The following is a 19,564-nucleotide window of genomic DNA, read 5'->3' as shown; positions in this document are numbered from 1 at the left end:
GTCCTGGGCCCCTCCCTCCTCCAGGCAGCCCAGTGCGTCAACCCTGAGTACATTAAGCCCTGCCTGGCTTCCCTTCCACTGCAGTACTTTGAATCCCTCGAATCCGCTGCCAGCTGCAGAAAGCACTCTGCTTTGAAAAGGTTTTAGGTGGTCAGATTAGGTTAGATCCACTGCATAATCTCTGTTTAACATCACATTTAAAGTAATCACTTCAGTGGTGTCATATTCAGTTTCCACCCACACACTGAGGAGACGAGATTGGACAGGCACTGAAAGTCATCCTTGGAATTCTGTCGGCCGCAGTGCGCACGGAGAAGCACTAGACACACCTGTGTTTAAGTCCCGTTTTTACCCTTTGCTTTGTTAATTAAAAGGGGAGACTATTTATTAAGCTTTCTGAGCCTGTTTGCTTTTTTGGTGGGGAGGTCTTTTTGAGACGGGGTCTCTCTGTACAGTTCAGGCTGGTCTTGAGCTCACTTTGTAGCCCAGGCTGGCCTTGAACTCACAATGGCCTGTTTGCTTTAAAATGGGAATTATAGTACCCTCCTTGCAGAACGTATGAAGATTAGGTACCTGGCAGATAGAACCTATTTATTAGTAGTGCGTGTGTGTGTGTGTGTGTGTGTGTGTGTGTGTGTGTGTGTGTGTGTGCGCACATGTGCGCACACTTGGACATTTTTAGGAAGCTTGTTATAGCTTCAGAAAACTAGACTGCTATTGAACTGCTGTTTGGCTTTCTATTTAGGAAACACCTAGAGTTTTAAGATAATGAATTCCCAAATCTTACCATGTAGATGTGCTGTTTTAGAGTACCATTCTAGCTATTTGTTTATTTAGACTGGAGATTGACCGGAGGGGCTTCATACTGAGCTACATCCCAGACCTATTTGTTTGTTTTGTTTTGAGGTTAGGTCTTGCTAAATTAGCTGCCCAATTTTAGCATTGTGAACCTTCTCCCTCAGCCTGCAAGGGCTGAGATTATAACATGTGCTACCATGTGTGATTTAAAACCTTTATTTTTATTAATTTTTTAAATTTATTTTTTATTTTTTGTCTTTTTGAGACAGGGTCTTGCTATGTAATTCAGGCTGGCCTTGAACTCACTTTTTTTTTTTTTTTTTTTTTTTTTTTTTGGTCTTTTTGAGACAGGGTCTCACTATGCGGTTCAGGCTGACCTTGAACTCAACTTATGTAGCCCGGGCTGGCCTCAAATTCACAATGATCCTCCTGCCTCAGCCTCCAGAGTGCTGGGATTACAGGCATGCACCATCATGCTCGGCTAAAACCTTTATTTTAAAATGCATTTTCTAAGTGACTGTGTTGTGCATCCAAGTGCAGGACCAGTGGTGTAGAAAGAATCAGCGATCTGGGCATGGTCTTGCTGAGCTCCTGATTTCTTCTAGCAAGTTTGGTGCTCCCCGGTGCTTGCTTTTTTACATTTGCTGTTGCATAGTTACACATGTCACCTTGTCTCTTTCCCCCGCTTGGTTCTGATTCATGATTACATTCGCCAGGCACATAGTAAGTAAACACTTTTGAAGTTTATACTTAATTTTATATTTATAAAAATTTTGAACAGATTTTGGAGAATTGCCTTTACTGTAGTTTACATACAAAAAAATTATAGGAGTTATCTCAAACAGCATAAGGAACAAGCACTATAATACATTTTATACAAAACAAGGCAAAAATACCCATGTGGTTTTAGACTACACAGAGAAGAGGAAGAGACCATAGCAGAAGCGAGGATCAGCCACTATGCTAGCTGGTTTTCACAGGTGTTTCCAGGACAGGCTCATCAAGGAAATGGTGTTCTTTCATTTTATAGATGCGCCTGCCAAAGTCACCCAGTGATGTTGGTAAATTAAGGTCTATGCCATTCCCAAACAGTGTTTAACCCTTCATAAAAGACCAGCATTCCTTTTGACTAGAAGGATGAGTAAGACTCCCCAAGTGGTTGGGAGACTGAAAACCAGTTGGAGAAAGGGCGAAAGTAAAAAAATTTTGTGTTGGTTACAGAATGCTTGCCACTAGGTGGCGCCCTTGCCTTAATGAAGGAGAAAATGTTGGTTGATGCCTAGGTTCTGATCACTCCCCTCTGTGCCAAATAGTCTGGCTAAAAAGAAAATATTGACGTTTTCAGGAATTATCTGCAAAATGGAGAAGTAGCAACATTAGAAAGGCAATGTGAGGTAGAAACAAAAACAATTGTAGAGGCGTCTGTGCAGTGAAATTCAGACCTGAATTCTGATACTTTGTGAATGGAGCCAACTCATCTGTTTAGCTCTGAGTCTTATTTTAATCTCTGGAATGAACTTTACACTATTAATTAAACATTGTGAATATAAAATTGATGAATTTAAAAAAGTATGTAAACATATTATTTGGCACTTGGTAGGATCTTTCTTTTTGTTGTTTTGTTTTTTTGAGAAAAGGGGTCTTATGTAGCTCAGGCTGGCCTTGAACTCATGATGTAGCCCAGGCTGGCCTTGAATTTGCAGCGATCCTCCTGCCTCTGCCTCCTGAGTGCTGGGATTACAGGTGTGCACCACCATGCCCAGCAGGCAGTATCTTAATGAATGGTGGTTACTATTATAATGAATAATTACTATTAATAGATGAATCTCAAATTCTGATGTATACTAAAGGGGATTAGGAGTCACCAAAGTAAGATGAATTACATACAACAACATCTGAATTAATGTTAAATGTATTGGGAGTGTTTGAAACCTACTCCACGTGACTTTAAGTAATTTTCCTTTTATCCAGTACAGTAACATTGAATACAGACTGAACATGCTTTATGTGGAAGGTTTAGGACCAGAAAGTGTCTCATGCTTTGGACTTTTTGGATTTTGGGATATTTGTTTATGTGTAACAAAATATCCTGGAGGTGAGACCCAGATCTAAACACTGAATTCACTTGTGTTTCACATACAGCCTGAAGGTAATTGTATATATTATTTTTAGTGTGCTGGTACACGCGTTCCATATGTAGAATTTTCCTCTTGTGACACCATGTTGACACTCACAGTTTTTGGAATGTTTTGAATGTTACATTTTTTGATTATGGATGTTCAGTCTGTACTCCATTTACCTGTTGTGGAAAGTATGATTTAGTTCATCACAAAAGAGGCCAGCAGATACACCATAATAGACTGATTTCAACACTGATTTATGCTAATGACTTATTTCATCCTCTCTCGTGCCCCCATATTCTTGGTAATGGGTTGAACTGAATAGTGCCATTTTAGAATGGATGTAGGAAGGCATTCTTTTTAGATTAGTATATAATACAAAGAATGTGTACTTAATGCCAGACGTAGTGGGTGGCGTAACCCTGTAATCCCAGCATTTGGGAGGCTGAGGCAGGAGGATTGCTGCGAGTTCAAGGCCTGCCTGGGCTACATGGGGAGACCCTCTCTCCAAAAAACAAACAAATGTATGTACACTGAAGGGGAGGGAAAGAGGGGGGAAATGGGAAATAAAAAGAATTAAGATGTGTTGTGTACATATACTAACTCCCCATGATGACTGTAGTCATTAGGTACATACTGCTAACATGGACTGAAAAAAAAAGTCCTGTTAACCTGTATCCTGTGAGAATTGTTATCTGTTGTCTTGTCATTTTGTTGTGAAAAATTACCTTATTGATTTTGGCCTTTCTTGGTAATTCAGCAGTGCTTGCTTTGGCAACATATATACTAAAACTTGTTAATTTAGTAGCCTTTTTTTTTTTTATCAGCTCCATCTGTTCTATGGATTTAATGTTGAAAATGTTCTCGTTTGGACAAGATGTAGACACCTGTTTAATTTCTGTGATTGGTACATAGATGTCATTAGGGCTGTTAGGTGTGGTGGTGCACACTTGTTATCCTATCCATAACACCTGTTATGTGAGGCTGAGGCAAGAGGATCACTGAGATTTTAAGGCCAATCTTGGCTACACAATGAGTTTAAGGGCAGCCTGAACTACATAGTGAGGCCCTGTCTCCAAACAAAAAACAAAAACCCGAATGTCATTAATTGTAAATTAAAAGCTAAAAAGGGGAATGCTAACTAGAGGAAAGCTGAGAAACTGTATTAATAACAGATATAAAATGTTTTAAGAAAACAATTAAAATTGCTATGGAAAGCTGGGCGTGGTGGTGCATGCTTGTAATCCCAGCACTGAGGAGGCTGAGGCAGGAGGATTGTTGGGAGTTTGAGACCAGCCTGGGCTACAAAGTGAGCTCAAGGCCAGCCTGAACTGCATAGCGAGACCCTGTCTCAAAAAAAGAAACAAAAAAACCCCCACAAAAACAAAAAATAAATAAATAAAATTGCTATGGAAAAAGAGAATATCAAAGACCCTGTGTCACATAGATAAATTCAAAATCTCTTAACAAAGTAGTAACCACCTTCCTCACATATATTTCTAAAGAATTCACTTGCAAGTGTAGAAATCATAATGGAAATTATGAAGTATTTAAACCTGAATGATAATGAAGGAACCATATGTTAAATCTACATCTAAAGGGGATTTATTCTTTATTATGATTCATAATCTTAATGTATTATAAAATGGAGATTGAAAATTAATGAGCTGAGTATTACATTAAAATTAGAAGAATAAAAGTAACATTAAAGAAAGTAGAAGAAAGCGACAAATGAAATACTTTAATGGAAAGGGAAATAAACAGATCATCAGTAAACAGATTGTTTGAAAAAAATAATGAAACAAACCTTCAGATTGGGAGAAAAAGCAAAGGGACAAATAAGCAATATTAAGAAGGGAAAAGGAAAGTGGGCGTGGTGGCGCACGCCTCTAGATCTCAGAACTCAGGAGGCTGAGGCAGGAGGATTGTGGTGAGTTTGAGGCCAGCCTGGGCTACATAGTGCATTCAAGACCAGCTTGAATTATAGAGCAAGACCCTGTCTCACAAAACCAGAGAGAGAGACAGAACTATACATATAGTGGAGATGAGAATTGTAAGCAAGCTAGGTATAAAAACATTTGCCAATAAATTTGAAATCTTACATGAAGGGGCTGGGGATTTAGCTCAGCACCTGCCTGGCAAGCGTGAGGTGTGAGTTTGATTCCCAGTACCAGGAAAAAAAAAAACCCAATTATGCTTACATGAAAGCATAATTTTCTAGAAAAGTATAAATTATCAGAATTAACTCAAGAAGGTATAGGAAGTAATACCAGACCATTATATCATTTTACCAAAGCTCATAATAGATCACCCTACTGCTCCTGAGATTAGGAATAAGAGAGGGTTTTCAAAAATTGGGAATATTGTTCAATTTTGTGAAGCTGGTGTAACAATACAAAATCATGCAGAGACATCAGAATACTTAATAATGAGACTGTGTGAACAGTCACTTTAAAATCAGCTACAAGATCCAGGTCCTGCTTTTGCTGCCGAGTTACAGTGCTACACTCTGGGAGCCCCGGTGAATGCTGTGAAGCAGGCAAGGAAACAGATACAGTCTTGGAAGGAGAACTCAAATGAGTATTTGCAAATGATTGTCTATCCCGCCTGTACTACAGTCCTGGCAGGTGTGGTAATACAACAAATGAAAGGTGTCAGCACAGGGGAAGAAAAACCACTGGTATTTAAAGAGGCTATATTGCTGGGCCTGGTGATGCACGCCTGTAATCCGAGCACTTGGGAGCTGTGGCAAGAGGATCATTGCAAGTTGGAAACCAACTGGGGCTACAAAGTGAATTCAAGGCCAGCCTGAACTGCACAGCGAGACCCTGTCTCAAAAAGACACACACACACACACACACACGTAAAGGATATATTTATCTACATAAAGTAAATGTAGAAGAATCTATGTAAAAATAATAACATTATTGTAGTACTGGGGATTGAATTCAGGACTTTCACAATGATATACCCAACCCTTTAAAAAAAATTTTTTTTTTTTTTTAATTTTTGAGACACGGTCTTGCTAAATTGCTCAGAACTTGTGATCCTCCTGCCTCAGCTTCCCAGAATGCTGGGATTACAGGTGTGTGCCACCATGTCTGGCCACCAGAAAAATTATTTTGTATGATTGACCTTTCAGCAGAACTTTTGGATATGAGATCAGTAGGTGAAAACCACTAATGTTGTATGACCCACAACCCGTTAGGAACAAATTAAAGAAAAAATATGTATAATAATAAGAGCTCTGAGTTACTTAGGAATATATTTTACAAAATAAATACATTCTTTTAAAGGAAAAAATTATAAAACATTATAGGAAGACTAAGGAAATGTCTGAATAAAGGAAAAGCTATGGCCTTTTCATACCTGATTGTATATCATATCACATATATAAGTACATTCTTCTGAAGTTATAAGTACGTTGAGTTAAATCAAAACCACAATTAGACTTATAAAAAAAAACCTTGCAAGGTGATTCTGAAAGTCATTCCAATGGTAAAAGGGAGAGAATAAAGGAACTGAGGGACTTGTGCCTCCAGATGTAAGAGATCGATGTGAGGAGGAGGAAATAGACGAGTGAGACCGAAGAGAAAGCTGAGTAGCACTGTGTGTATTGGGAGTTAGGCATGTGACACTATCACTAGGTGACGCTGGGTCAGTATGCTGTCCTTGTAGAAAAAAGAGCCTCACACTCTACACAAAAAATAAGTCCTACACTTAGCAAGTTTATGAAATGAAAATTTAAACTTGAAAGTATAGGTGAATGTCTTTATGACCTCAAGATAGAAAATACTGTCTCAAAGCATAAACAATGATGAGAGTGAGTAGTAGATTTGACAAATTCAAAATTTAGAACCTTTGAACAAGAAAAAATACCACAATCAGAATACATTTTCTCTCCTGTGGACAGGAGAGCAAATATTTACAAAGGATTAATATGCAAAGAATACAAATATGAAAAATACAAAGAATACAAATCAACAAAAAAGAAAAAAGACCCAAAAGAATGCATAAAATAGAAGACAAAAGAATACTTTAAAAAGTAAGTGTATAAAGAATGTGTATATTCAATTCGTATTAGTGGAAATAAGGTAAATATATATCTCAGCATGGATGCTGTTTATGTGTGCAGTGTTTATTTTCCTTACCATGGAAAAAATGTGTGTGTGTATTGTCTTCCCAACATAAGCAAGCACCAGACAGTGTAGCGTGAAAACTGTAAAGCCGGTTGTTGAGCACTCTGTCACTGGTGCCTAGAACAGTGCAGTAAGTATTTGCTGAACCCACGAAAGGATGATGCTGAAGCTGCCTCCGTGCCCCCTCTCCTTTGCTGAGCAGCCCCGCCCTGAAACTTGCCATTTCCTTCCGTGCGACTGACTCCGTTCTCTTGCCTCTAGTGCAGAGATAGACCTTACTTTTTGATATCTCCTGGATATTACGGTTCCTGACCCAGAATAAGCATTTAGTAAATGTGTTGCAGTAATTAGTGAACGTTGTTTATTATCACAAAGTCCTGGAAAGAAAGGGCCTTGGATCAGGAGTTGCCAGACCCAGAGTCGTTGGACCTTGAACAAAGTTTTGGTTTCTCTGAGCCTGTTTTGAATATCTAATTTGTTCTTGTTGTATCTCGGAGAGCACACGCAAAGGCACTGTGTGAATGTAAGGTAGGTTTCTGGGTCATTTCAGCAGCGAGGGGGTGGCGAGGGCTCCGGAGGGGTGGCGGGAGCAGCTGTGCTGCGGGCTCCTAGAACTCCCCACGTTCCTCGGGAGCTGCACGAGCAGTCTGCCCTGGAGAGGTGTCAGTCCTTTACTGTCTCTGGCACCAGTTCACCGGGCCACTTTTCGTTTTGCAAAGGGGGATAGAACCCCAAATAGCCAGAATTCTGTTGTTTTTCCAAATCTTAGAAACAGAATTCTCTCTCCATCTTTGGCACCTGAACCGTGATTCTTGTCTGAAGTATGTCTGTGCGTGTAGAAAAAAGAGGAAGGGGGAGCCAGGAAATCATCCAATTGGACGAGACTGTGCATCTCTGATTGCTTTCTTAACGCTCAAGTACTGACAGAACTTGAACAATTGACCATCTGAAACCAGAAAAAATCATGAAGGTTCCTAAAAAGGTCCATGTTTATCGTGTTGAAATAATGGGCCATAAAAGACGAGTTGCAATGAAGATGATGATACTTTCTTAGGTTAGCATAACGGTGAACTTTCCTGTACCAGAGAACACCATTCCATAGATGGATTGCCAGAGGCAGTTTGCGTTACTAGGCATGTAAGGAGGTAGTAATGCGCTTAGGTGAGCGGGGAGAGAGGATGTTGGAGGCAGAGGGAACGTGTGCAGAGATGTGGTGGGAAAGAAGTTGGGGCACTTACCTGCCTCATGCTGTTCAGGTGTGGAACTTGATGAGATAAGATTGGGTAGGGGATGTGGAGAACGGCAAGGACCTCCCTCTCTGTAGCACAGTGACCACATTCACTGAACGCTTCACCCTGGAGCGCGAAAGGGGGAGTCTTACCTCGTCATTATTGTTCTGGGCCAGCGGAGTAACCCGGGATTGTTTCAGGCAAACCTGATCGCATATTCCCCTGTGTGAAGGTGGAGTAGAGCCATTGGTTATACATCCACCCACGAAAGGAAAGATAAAATTGTAGGCAAGAGGCTTGGCTGATTCTGATGACCATGACTACGTGGGAATGAGGCAGGTCATTTGCTAGCTCGTGGAGGATGTGGCTTGCGCAGGGTTGTGCTGCTCAGAGAGGGTGGGGACTTGAGCGTGTGTAAATGGAGCTGGGGAAGAGCCAGCGAGAGAGAGAGAGGTTGGAAACTGGCAGAGCTGAGGACCTGAGGAAAGGCAATGAGGGATGAGCATGAGTGGAGGAACTGGCTTTTAGGTGGAAGAAGGGACCCCCTTCTCCTGTGACAGGCGAAAAGGAAGCAAGAGAGGTTTCGATGCAGGTGAGTGTTCAGGTGGGAGGGCAGAGCAGAAGGCGTAGAGTCCAGGAAGTTCAGTCTAGATACACTGTTAACGCTGATAAGTGAATTTACCAAGGTTACTGAATACAGAGCCACTACACAAAATCAGTATACCACTAACTGACAAGTAGAAAATGTTTTTTTGGGGCCGGAGATATCGCTCAGTGGCACAGCGCCTGCCTGGCAAACACAAGGTACTGAGTTTGATTGCCGGTACCAAAAAAATAAAAAGAAATTTTTTTTTTTAAGAAAATGGATTTTTGTGGGGATATTTGTAACAGCACACGTGTGTGAAAAGGATAGATACATGACAAAAAAGCAGTATGAGTCAGTCTGTGTAAAGTTCAAACAAAACTACTCCGTAATGTTGAAATGAAGACTTGTGTTTACCTTTAAGCTGGAGGGGAGGGCAAACGATTAGAAGAGTTACAAGGGGAGAATGTGTTTATTGAGTTGTACATTTATGATTTTTGTGGGTGTTGTATTTAGAAATAACTTTTCCCAAATGAAGTAGTGTATGTAAAACCCTCAGCATAGTGCCTTGCTCATTGAGAATGTTTAATAATTGGCACTGTCAGCCGTTCACCGCAGTTCTCTGTGATGCCAAGGTACCGAACAGTGCAGACTGGTAGAACTTTCTGTAATGACTGAAATGTTTTGTGTTTGTGCCTTCCTGTTCCATAGCCACTAGCATCAAGTGGCTGTGGAGGATTTGAAATAGGGCTCGTGTGATACGGATCGAACCCAGGGCCTTGCTCATACTGAGTAAGCATGCACTGTCCCACTGAGCCACGCCTCCCCGTTATTTTAAAATTTTGCTTCATTTTAATTAATTAAAATTTAAATACATCTACATAATGGCTATTTCACTGAACAGTGCAGGTCTAGGGTACTGCCTTGGGAACAGTGATTTGATAAAAATGGTGGTGAAGTGGCTTTTGCACAGTGCTGCATGCCCAGCCACGCCCCCCTTTTTTTCTGTTTTCTTTTTTGCAATGTGAGGGGTTGAATGTGGGGCCTTGGCAGTGAGCTACATCCCTACTCCCCCTTTATTACTTTGAGACAGGGTCTTGCTAAGTTGCTGAATTGCCCAGACTGGTCTCAAACTTGGCATCCTCTTTCCTCAACCTCCCAGAGTGCTGGGATTACAGGGCTGCACCACCACATTAGGCTATGAAATTTATTTTTGTTGTTTAATTTTGACTTTCCTTTTTTTTGAGACAGGGTCTCACTATGTAGTTCAGGTTGGCCCTGAGCTGACTATATAGCCCAGACTGGCCTTGAACTTGCAGCAGTCCTCCTGCCTCAGCCTCTCGAGTGCTGGGGTTATAGCTGCATGCCACCTCACCTGGCCCATGAAGTTTATTTTTGAACAAATCAAGAAACTGAGAGCAGGACAGTATGTCAGAGGAGTTGGGCGTATGTATGTTGAAGGAGTCTCAGGGTAATGGTAAGACTTGGTTGGAATGGGAAACGTAGCTAGGTTCCAAAGTCCTCTATGAATGTCAGCCTTTAGGTAGAGGGAAACATTGTGTAACACAGAAAAGAATGCGTTCTGCCATATACGTTATCAGAGGTACCTAGGGGAAAGGATTCTGAAGCACAGTATAGGTACTAAACGGCCATTGAAGAAAAAGGTCTCCAGAACAAAATGGTCAGCAGCAGCCATAAACACCTTGGCGAAGTGCTGTGTGACAAATGAAAGAGCACTAAAGTGCTTTTGGAGGCCTGTCAGAGAGGTTTGGTGCAGTGGGAGGAAGGAGCTGAGATTGCAGCAGAGGGTGAAAGATTTAGTCTTGGCCATTTTTCAAAGAGCTTCTCTTTTAAAGCAGTGGAGGGAAGGGGGAGCTAGAGAGATATGGGGCTTCATTGTCTCCGCCTCCACATAAATGGTGGGGAATTGAGCCGAAAGAATAACATAAGTAAAATTGCTTGATATTTTCTCCATTGTGTGGAGTAAACTTGGAGGCTGAGTATATATTGGATCTCTGGGGTGGGGAAGGAGGCTGGAGTTGCCACAGTGGAAAGTTTGTGGGGACCTAATTTTGAATAGTCTCAAATGGCATTAAGAGGTAATGTTGACTTTATCTGTTTATGAAGATCCAAGGCAGGATTTAAATGTATAATTCTGCAAGAGCCTGTGCTTTAGAAGTGTTTTTCCAGGGATAAGAAGGACTGCGAATTAGAAGATGGCTAGAATGAAGGAGAGAGATTGCGTTCTAGAGCAAGAAATGATGGAAGCCTGAATTACAGGAGTGGTGAGGATGGAGAAGAGTTGATGAACTCAAAAAAATAGCCTGGAGGTAGCTGGGTGTGGGTGCAGCCTGTAATCAAAGGCAGGATGTGTGAGCCGATGCTCCTTGCTGTCCGCTGGGATGCAGCCTTGGGAATAGAAGCTATGACTTCCTGGGGCTTCAAAGATTACACATCAGAGATGAAGCACCGAGCCCCAAAGTATTAAATATTGTGTCAGTTGTGTTATGCAGATTACTCTTTCTGCATATCCTTCTCTCTGCATTTGCAGAGGTGATTTCAGGCCTGCTACCTAGCCCCACTCATGCACTCACCTACTTCCCGTGGTTCTCCCGGTCACTCTTCCTCAAGCCACCCCCTTTATGAATGAGTAAAACCTGGGTTTGGCTTTGGGTCGAGGCCTGTGTTCTTTATGGCCATCATTGTGGCTGGACTTAGGAACTCTTGGCTCCCCAAAACTACAAATATGCCCAAGTGTCTTGATTCTCATCATGGATTGCACTGGAAGTGGTTGAATGGAATTAGTCCACTAGGATTCCAATAACTTTTCATGGGATTACAAATATAAACTTCCTGGGCTAAGACCTAGATTATAAATATAGGCCTTCCTGAGAAGGCCCTCTATACACAAGGGTCACTCTGTGCCTTGTGTTACACTCATCTCTTCACATGTTTTATCTCATCTAATTGAATGTAAATTCCTTGAAGAGTGGGACTATTGTTATGTATCCCAGAGCTGTATCTAGCACATAGGTTTGTATTTAGTAATGGAATACTACTGTTTTATTTATTTATTTATTTGTTTATTTGTTTATTTATGTCTTTTTGAGACAGAGTCTCACTATGTAGTTCAGGCTAGCCTTGAGCTCACTTTGTAGCCCAGGCTGGTCTCGAACTCAAAGCAATCCTCCTGCCTCAGCCTCCCAAGTGCTGGGATTACAGGCGTGCGCCACCATGCCTGGCCTTGTATTATTTAGTTGACGTATTGTAAACAGAGAAGGTTAACTCAACTAGACTCTGCTGTTCCCTCACTTGCTTGTCCACTAAGGTATGTCTATGTTTGTTGTCATGGAATTACTATAATAGATACCATGCCAATGGTGATTAACTCATGTGTGACACTGGGTGAGTCGTTGGACTTTCTGAACACACTTTCCTTATCTGATAAGGGGATAAATTTTCCCACCAAATCTGAAACTGAAGAGTAAGTAAGATAAGTCAGAAGGGTGGAATTTGGGTAGAATCGAGGTCCAGGTGGATGGATGTTTGCCTCTGTTACCTGGTATTTCTGGAATAAGAGTAGTCCCCCAAAGCCTTTTATTCATGTGATATTTTTTCCCCTGGAGTCTTTTCAGTTATGTTCAGGGTTTCTGATTTTGTATATGGCGTACTACTTGTCACCAAGATGGAGCGTTTGATCTGTCCCATTTTCTCTTAGTTTTTCTCTTCAGAATACTTAACATCCTTATTCCTATAGGATAGTGACCAGTAAACTCACTATTTGAGTTTCCTGTCCCTTCCCTTAATTCCTGTTGTTTTAACAGAATATGTATAGTTGAATAAAAAAAAAAAAAAAGGATTTCAAACTCTGCAGCTGGGCATGGTGGTGTATACCTCTAATCCCAGCACTCAGGAGGCTGAGGCAGGAGGATTGTTGCAAGTTCGAGACCAATCTGTGCTACAAAATGAGCTCAAGGTCAGCCTGAACTGCATAGCAAGACCATGTCTCAAAAAAAACCAAAAAAACCCCAAACCAACCCAAACACTATCCATTTTACTAAAATAAACAACTTACAGAAATTTTTTTTGTGATTCTGGGGGTTGAACCCAGGGTCAGACACATGCTAGGCAGGTGCTCTATCACTGAGCTATATCTTCAGCCCCCCAAAATAAGCCCAGTTTCTTGCCTTCTCCCCCCCTCATTTGGAGAGTTGTTCGTGCTTTTCTTTAAAAAAAAAACCATTCTCTGACCTGGTATGGAGGCACATGCCTATAATCCTAGCACTCAGGAGACTGAGGCAGGAAGATTGTCATGAATTTGAGGCCAGCTTGGGCTACACAGTGAGTTGAGGCCAGCCTGAAGTACATAGCAAGACCCACCCTGAAAAAAATCCCCCAAAACAAAACAAACAACAATAACAATATGCTCTGTACTTGAGTGTCATGTGTCAAAATAAATACACAGTTCTAGGTTTCTAAGAGCTCACAGCAGTTTGGTGGGGGAGGCAGACATATAAACAGATAACCAGAGAGTGGGAAAACTGCAATCGCACGGCAGTATACAAGTGGTTATGGGAGCATCTGGAAGAAGGGATTGGCCAGTATTTTGAAGCAAATATCATCTGGCATTTCTGCACTAACAAGCATAACCCAGAAAAAGCCTGACGAGAGCACCTGCCTTCTTTGAGCCTCACAACAACATAGGCAGGTGTGTGTTTCTGATTCCCATTTTAGTGAGCAATTTAAAGCTCAGGGAGGCTGAGTGACTGGCTCTTAAATGCTGTACAGATTCCAGGTTCAGCCTCTGTTTGTCCCTCCCCCTCCCACCTCATCCGCGCCCTTTATCAGGGCGTAGAAAGTGTCTCTGCAGGGTACTGGAGTGTGCTGCCAGCCCCCTCCTTTCGTTCTTCCTCCTCAAGGAAGAAAAGAGTCTCGAGTTTCTCTTTTCTATCTAGCCTGCTTCCAGTGTCCTTGGTGCATTGAGTATTTCAGGGCCGTAGCAGTAGTGAATATTGCTGATGTCATCGTTTGCCTTATTGGGTTTTGCTCTTTGTTTCACAGGGAGCTGTGATTGGTATAGACGATGAGGACGACAGCACCTTCACAATAACTGTTGATCAGAAAACCTTCCATTTCCAGGGTGAGCTTACAGAAGAGATTCTTTCTCTTCACAGTCCCAACTGCTTCTTTCCTTCTCTTTTAAGTTATTTGCTGAATGATTTGAATGGTTTTGCAACTGATCCTGCATGAGCGAGTGCACAGGAATGTTCTGGATGAAGTGGTACTGCAGGTTAGGCAGGGATTTGTATCTGCAGTGGATCCAGATCTATTTGAAATGACTGTGGATCTGGCGGCAATTGGAGATTAAAAATTTAAAGGATAAAAATCAGTGAAAACAGAGTAATGGGCTGCTGCTGCTGCTGGCTTGTGTTTACAGAAGGTTGCTGATCTTCTTTCTTGAGGAGTATGGTTCTGCTTCTGCATGAAGAGTCTAAAGACTGATTGTGAAGGTTGCAGTGTTTGTCCGTGTAAAACTCAAAATGTAAATTGAAGCTAGTGCAGTCTTTCGCTTAAAGGTTTTTGCTCTGCTTCAAGAACTACAAGTTTGCTTTCATTTCATCTGTATTTCTGTGTCTTGTCTGCCAGCCGTTACTTCTCTGCTGTTACCCTTTTTTATATTAATAACACCAATGCCATCTGCCACTGCTATGTTTCGGCATTGCATGCTATGGTTCGCCGGTAGAAAGGGTAAGGTACTGGATGATCATTCTCATTGCACCTTGCTTTGAAAGCTCTAAACCTGCAAATAAAAGTATGTGCTAATGAGCTCACATCCATTAGGAGTGTCTGTTAGTTTTGGTACTAATGTTTTTGTTATTTTACCCGTCCAGAATAACCTCTATTTTATGTTTAAAACAGTCCACGAAGCTGAGATGGGAGAATTTGGAAATGTTAGCACTTTTCTCTAAACCATAAGTGTCAGTGTACTGTTATAGATGCTAGGTATCTCAAAATGAATAAATATTACATAAACTTATATCTTAAAAATGGTTTGGTTATGAAGACTAAGAGTGACCAGACATGCTATATGTGGTGTTCTGACAGCTATTGTTCTTTTGTGACAGGACAGTATTTTGTAGTTATTTTTCTTCATTATGTTGTTTAAGAAATTGATGTGTAGAAATGAAAGATATAACTTACGTATGAGACAACCAGCTTTACAAGCTCATATAAGACAAATCAGCATAGTCAGTAGTGGTCTGTCTGATTCTTTCTGTTTATCTTTAAAATATTTACTGTTTGTTAATATTTATTCAGAGCTGCTTAAATAGTGATGTTTTCCCTGAAAAATTTCACTGCATTTAACTTACAAAACATTTTTCATCATATGATAAATCTCAGAATCCTTATTTTTAGGTTAAGTGTGTAATGCTGCTTATAACCCACACAGTGGAACTCTTTACTTGACTGAAGTTGAATACTTTAATGCGTTTCAAGTAAGAGCTGCTGGATGCAGATGCAGGCTGCAGTGTGACAGTCTGTCCTCTGCAGTCACCAAGGAGGCGTCTCTTCTGGACTTCCAGAAGCTGTGCTGTTTGCTTATTTAAAGGAGAAGAGACTTGGATTTCTAGGGCAAAGGCATCTACACCTTCTGATTTTATTTTTAAATTATTTATGTTAAACAGATCTCCCCTTTAATACTCCCATGTTTATATGACTTGCTTATAAGGTGTCATTCTTCTAATGAATTATTTAAATAAGGATAAGTAAGAACTATACGTATTTTTTAATTTTGAATTTTTAGTTCTGAGGTGGTCTCATGATTTTTGCTATGGTAGTTACCAGAGTCTTAGGCAACATGAGATTTGACTTTTACAAAGAGCTAAGTAACACCTTGTTTACTTCCATTGGTGCTAATGGGAGTTATTTCACATTGACTGATCCTTGTTCAGAAGGTCTCTGCAAATATGGTTTAAAAAGTTCTGAGTGTCTGATAAATCTTAAATTCTTGATGAGAGTAGATAGCAAATTTGGCTGATAGACATTAAAATATGTTTAAATGTGCTAAAAATTTTAAAATTAATCATTTTGTAGTACCGGGAATTTAACCCAGGGTCTTTGAGGCAAGGGCTGTACCACTGAGATACTTCCCCTGCCTAGTACTGTGGATTAAACTCAGGGCACTCCACTTCCCTTACTGAGCTACATCTCCACTGGTGTTTTGTGTGTGTGTATGTGTGTGTGTTTGTGTGTGTGTGTTTGAGACAAAGTTTTGCTGTGCCGTTTAGCCTGGCCTTGAACTTACTTCATAGCCCAGGCTAACCTCGAACTCATGGTGCTCCTCCTGCCTCAGCCTCCCAAGTTCTGGGATTACAGGGGTGTGCCACCACACCTGGCACCAGCCTTTTAAAGACAGGATCTCATGGAAATGGCCAGGCTGGGTTATAGTTATGGGAAATGGCCATAACTGGGGTTAGAGATGTGCATCTTCCAACCCAGCCTAACATACCTGAAATTTTTAAAACAGGTGATGCATCTCTAAAACAAATCTACAGTCAATGTTTTCTGGGGAGTCAGGGTTGGTGGTCCTGGGGATTGAACGCAGGGCCTCGCACAGAGAGGGGTTGGGGAGAGAACGTGTGTGTGTGTGTGTGTGTGTGTGTGTGTGTGTCTGTAAATGTTAGAGTGGCTGCAAGAAGACTCACTAGGTACATGGTACCTTTTGCTGAAGGAGCTGAAGAAGTGAAGAAGATACAAGCTGTAGAGCTGTGGCTGGGTTGGGGCGTGGGCAAGCACCACTCCAGGCAGGGCCAGCAAGTGCGAAAGAATGTTTCTGCCGCGTTTAAAGGGCAGCAAGGAGATCGCTTCTGGTGGGAGTGCAGATCAGGATGGGCAGAGTGGTGGGAGATGAGGTCCACAGGGTCATGGAGCCAAATTGCGTGGTCTTGCTGAGGACGTTACATTTTACTGAGAGGAAAGGCCATTAGAGGGCTTTGTCCAGAAGAGTTGAATGATGTGTTTCATGTTTTAACAGAATCATTCTGACCACAGGTGAATAAAACAGAGGGACAAAGAAGGGAAACTAGAAGAGAGATAGTAGAGCTTCCCACATGGTAGCAGTGTGGTAGGGAGGTAGGGAGAAGTGGCCCAATTGTGTGTATGTATGATCAACTTAGTGAAGTAGAACATAAACCGAAATACGTACATTACATAATTCACTAGTGTCAACAGGTTTACTCGTAACTGGCACCACAATTAGGATGTGGAACATTTCCACCATGCCAAAAGATTCCTTGAAGTCCCTTTTAGTCAGTGCCCAGCTGATGTCCACTTTTTTGAAGTTGGTCCCAGGCAACCACCGATCGGCTTTCTGTTGCCATAGATTAGGTTTTTCATTTGAGGAACTTCATCCAGGTGGAACCATACAGTGTATATTTTCTTTCATTGGCTTTATTTTAGCTCAGAATGCTTTTTTTAAGGTCCATCTATGTGTTGCATGTATTAGTGTTTCCATTAATACAGCTAAGTAATAATCTGCTGTACGGCGCACTTAGTTTGAAGGCTGAGCGGTAGCACAAGACAGGACGACAAGTCGAGGTTGACAGCAAGGTTTTTGGCTTGAGTAGCCAGAATGGGGTTGCCCTGACTGAGGTGGAAGATGGGCGGAGGAGTGTGGGCAGTGGGGTCTAGCTGTGGACATGCTCATTCCTCAGGCTGCAGCCGTCCACCGGGCAGCCTGGTGAAGTCAGTGGGGAGCTGGCGTGTGGAGTTCAGGGGGAAAGTATGGGCCAGAGAAGTAAATATGGGGCGCCCTTGGCACATAGATGGTATTTATGGCTGTGAAAATTTGGAAACAAGTGTAGAGAGAAGAGGTCTCTGTACTGTGCACTGGACGCTTGAACATTTCCTCAGAGGGGATGGAGAAGGCAGGACCAGCAAAAGAGACTGAAAAGAAGCAACCAGAAGGGAGAAAGAAAAGAAATGAATGTGGTGCTCTGGTCAGCAGCTGTGTCAGTGCTGTGGGCAGATGGTGTGAGATGAGGACAGGATCTAATAATGAATTCAACTGGGCGTGGTGGCTGATGCCTGTAATCCCAGCACTTGGGAGGCTGAGACAGGAGAATCACTGAGTTCAAGGCCAGCCTGGACTACAGGGAGACCCTACCAAAAAAAAACACAAACGAGTTCATTGATAACCTTGAGAAGAGTGATTTTAAAACTAGAGGTGCAGATAGGGCTCTCAGGTTCTGCTGTAAAGGGAAGATTAGAAATATAGTGGTAGCTGAAGAGGGGGAAGTAGCAGCAAGGGAATTTCCCAGGGCTTTGCTTTTGTTTTTTAGGATAAGAGAAGTAATATTATGTATGCTTCTGTGTTACTAACTGCAATAGTAAATAGAAGTTGAGAGAAAAAAAGGAGAATTATTGGATCAGTGTCCTGGACAAGGCAAAAGATGGGAATGAAGGCACAGGTGAAGGCGTTGCCTTTGGCTGGGCGCACAGGCGGTCCATCATCTGTAGTGAGACAGTTTGTGTTGGTTGGTGGGGCCCAAATGGAGTGAAGCCGTGGGAGCGGGGGAGGCAGATGGAGTAGATTTGAGGTGTTTAGGAGGTAAACCGACTGCAACTGGTGATTGCTTTGAAATGGTAGGTGAGATAGTATTGAGTGCTGTCCAGATGTGGAGCAGTCTCTGCTGCAGAACAGAGATGGTGCAGACCTCTTACTTTTGATGACACGCAGATTATATTAATTGAATCTGAATCTGAGCTATAAATGGAGGTTTGTTGTCATCAGCGTATTGCTGTAGGTGGAAGCAGAGGTAGAAAAATGGACGCCCAAAGGCTAGGCAGATAAGTACATGAGTAAGGGCAAAGCTGGATATAAAACTAGATACAGACTAGCAATTTGGAGGGCTGGTATCCCATTCAAAGGGGTAGGTGCTGTTTCATTCTAGACAAAGGCTTTTGGTCACACTTGCCTAGTGTTGCCAAATTGCCCATTTTTTTCAGTTTTGTTTTTTTGAGACAGGGTCTTGCTATGTAGTTTTAGGCTGACCTTGAACTTACTGTGTAGCCCAGGCTGGCCTTGAACTCACAGCAATTCTCTCGCCTCAGCCTCCTGAGTAGGGGGATTATAGATGTGTGCCACCATGCCCAGCTGATGTCCACTTTTTTCAAGAGAAGCCTCCAGATTTAAATTTTTTTTTTTGCAATGGGGTTGAGTATGTGTATGTGAAATCTTCAAATTTAAAAACGGTTGAACACATTACATGTGTGGGGTAGTTTAAACTGTTGGATTTTCAGTCTTTGGTTAAAGCCATGGAGAGATCAAAATGAGAAGAGAGTTGAGGATTAAACTTTGTAGGCTAGAACTGCCAACAGGCTTATGATCAGAAAGGTTACAATGAAAGCTGTTAGTTTCAACATATGAGGTTACTTTTTTTCTTTTCTTTTTTATTGCAAGTTTTATTCACATTACTGTTTTTCATTTGTTTGTTTTGTGGAGGTGGGAAGAGAACGTAGGGCCTTGAACATGCGAGGCAAATGTACCACTGAGTTACATCCCTAGACCTGAAATTGTTTTTATAGACCAGAAGTATTCTCATACCAGCAGTTCGTATAGGAGACAAGATAGTCTGTAGTTTACATTAATATTGAAAACATTCAGTTATTTCAATTTTGCCTTCAAATAAAATT

The 19,564-nt window shown here is 41.6% G+C and overlaps 1 protein-coding gene across 1 annotated transcript in view; it reads left to right on the top strand.

Moving 5' to 3' along the window:
• Osbpl9 (oxysterol binding protein-like 9) overlaps nucleotides 1–19,564 on the top strand; it is a gene marked incomplete in the record, with an annotated part of 147,682 nt that overhangs the window by 42,019 nt on the left and 86,099 nt on the right. Inside the window, 1 exon segment of the mRNA XM_005398602.2 lies at nucleotides 13,931–14,009. Within this exon segment, the coding sequence (XP_005398659.2) occupies nucleotides 13,931–14,009 (79 nt within the window).

Source organism: Chinchilla lanigera, unplaced genomic scaffold (genome assembly GCF_000276665.1).
Source record: "Chinchilla lanigera isolate Chin_1 unplaced genomic scaffold, ChiLan1.0 scaffold00063, whole genome shotgun sequence".
Taxonomy (NCBI): Eukaryota; Metazoa; Chordata; class Mammalia; order Rodentia; family Chinchillidae; genus Chinchilla; species Chinchilla lanigera.
Note: the sequence above shows the minus strand (reverse complement) of the source record. Positions and strands in the feature narration are given on the sequence as shown.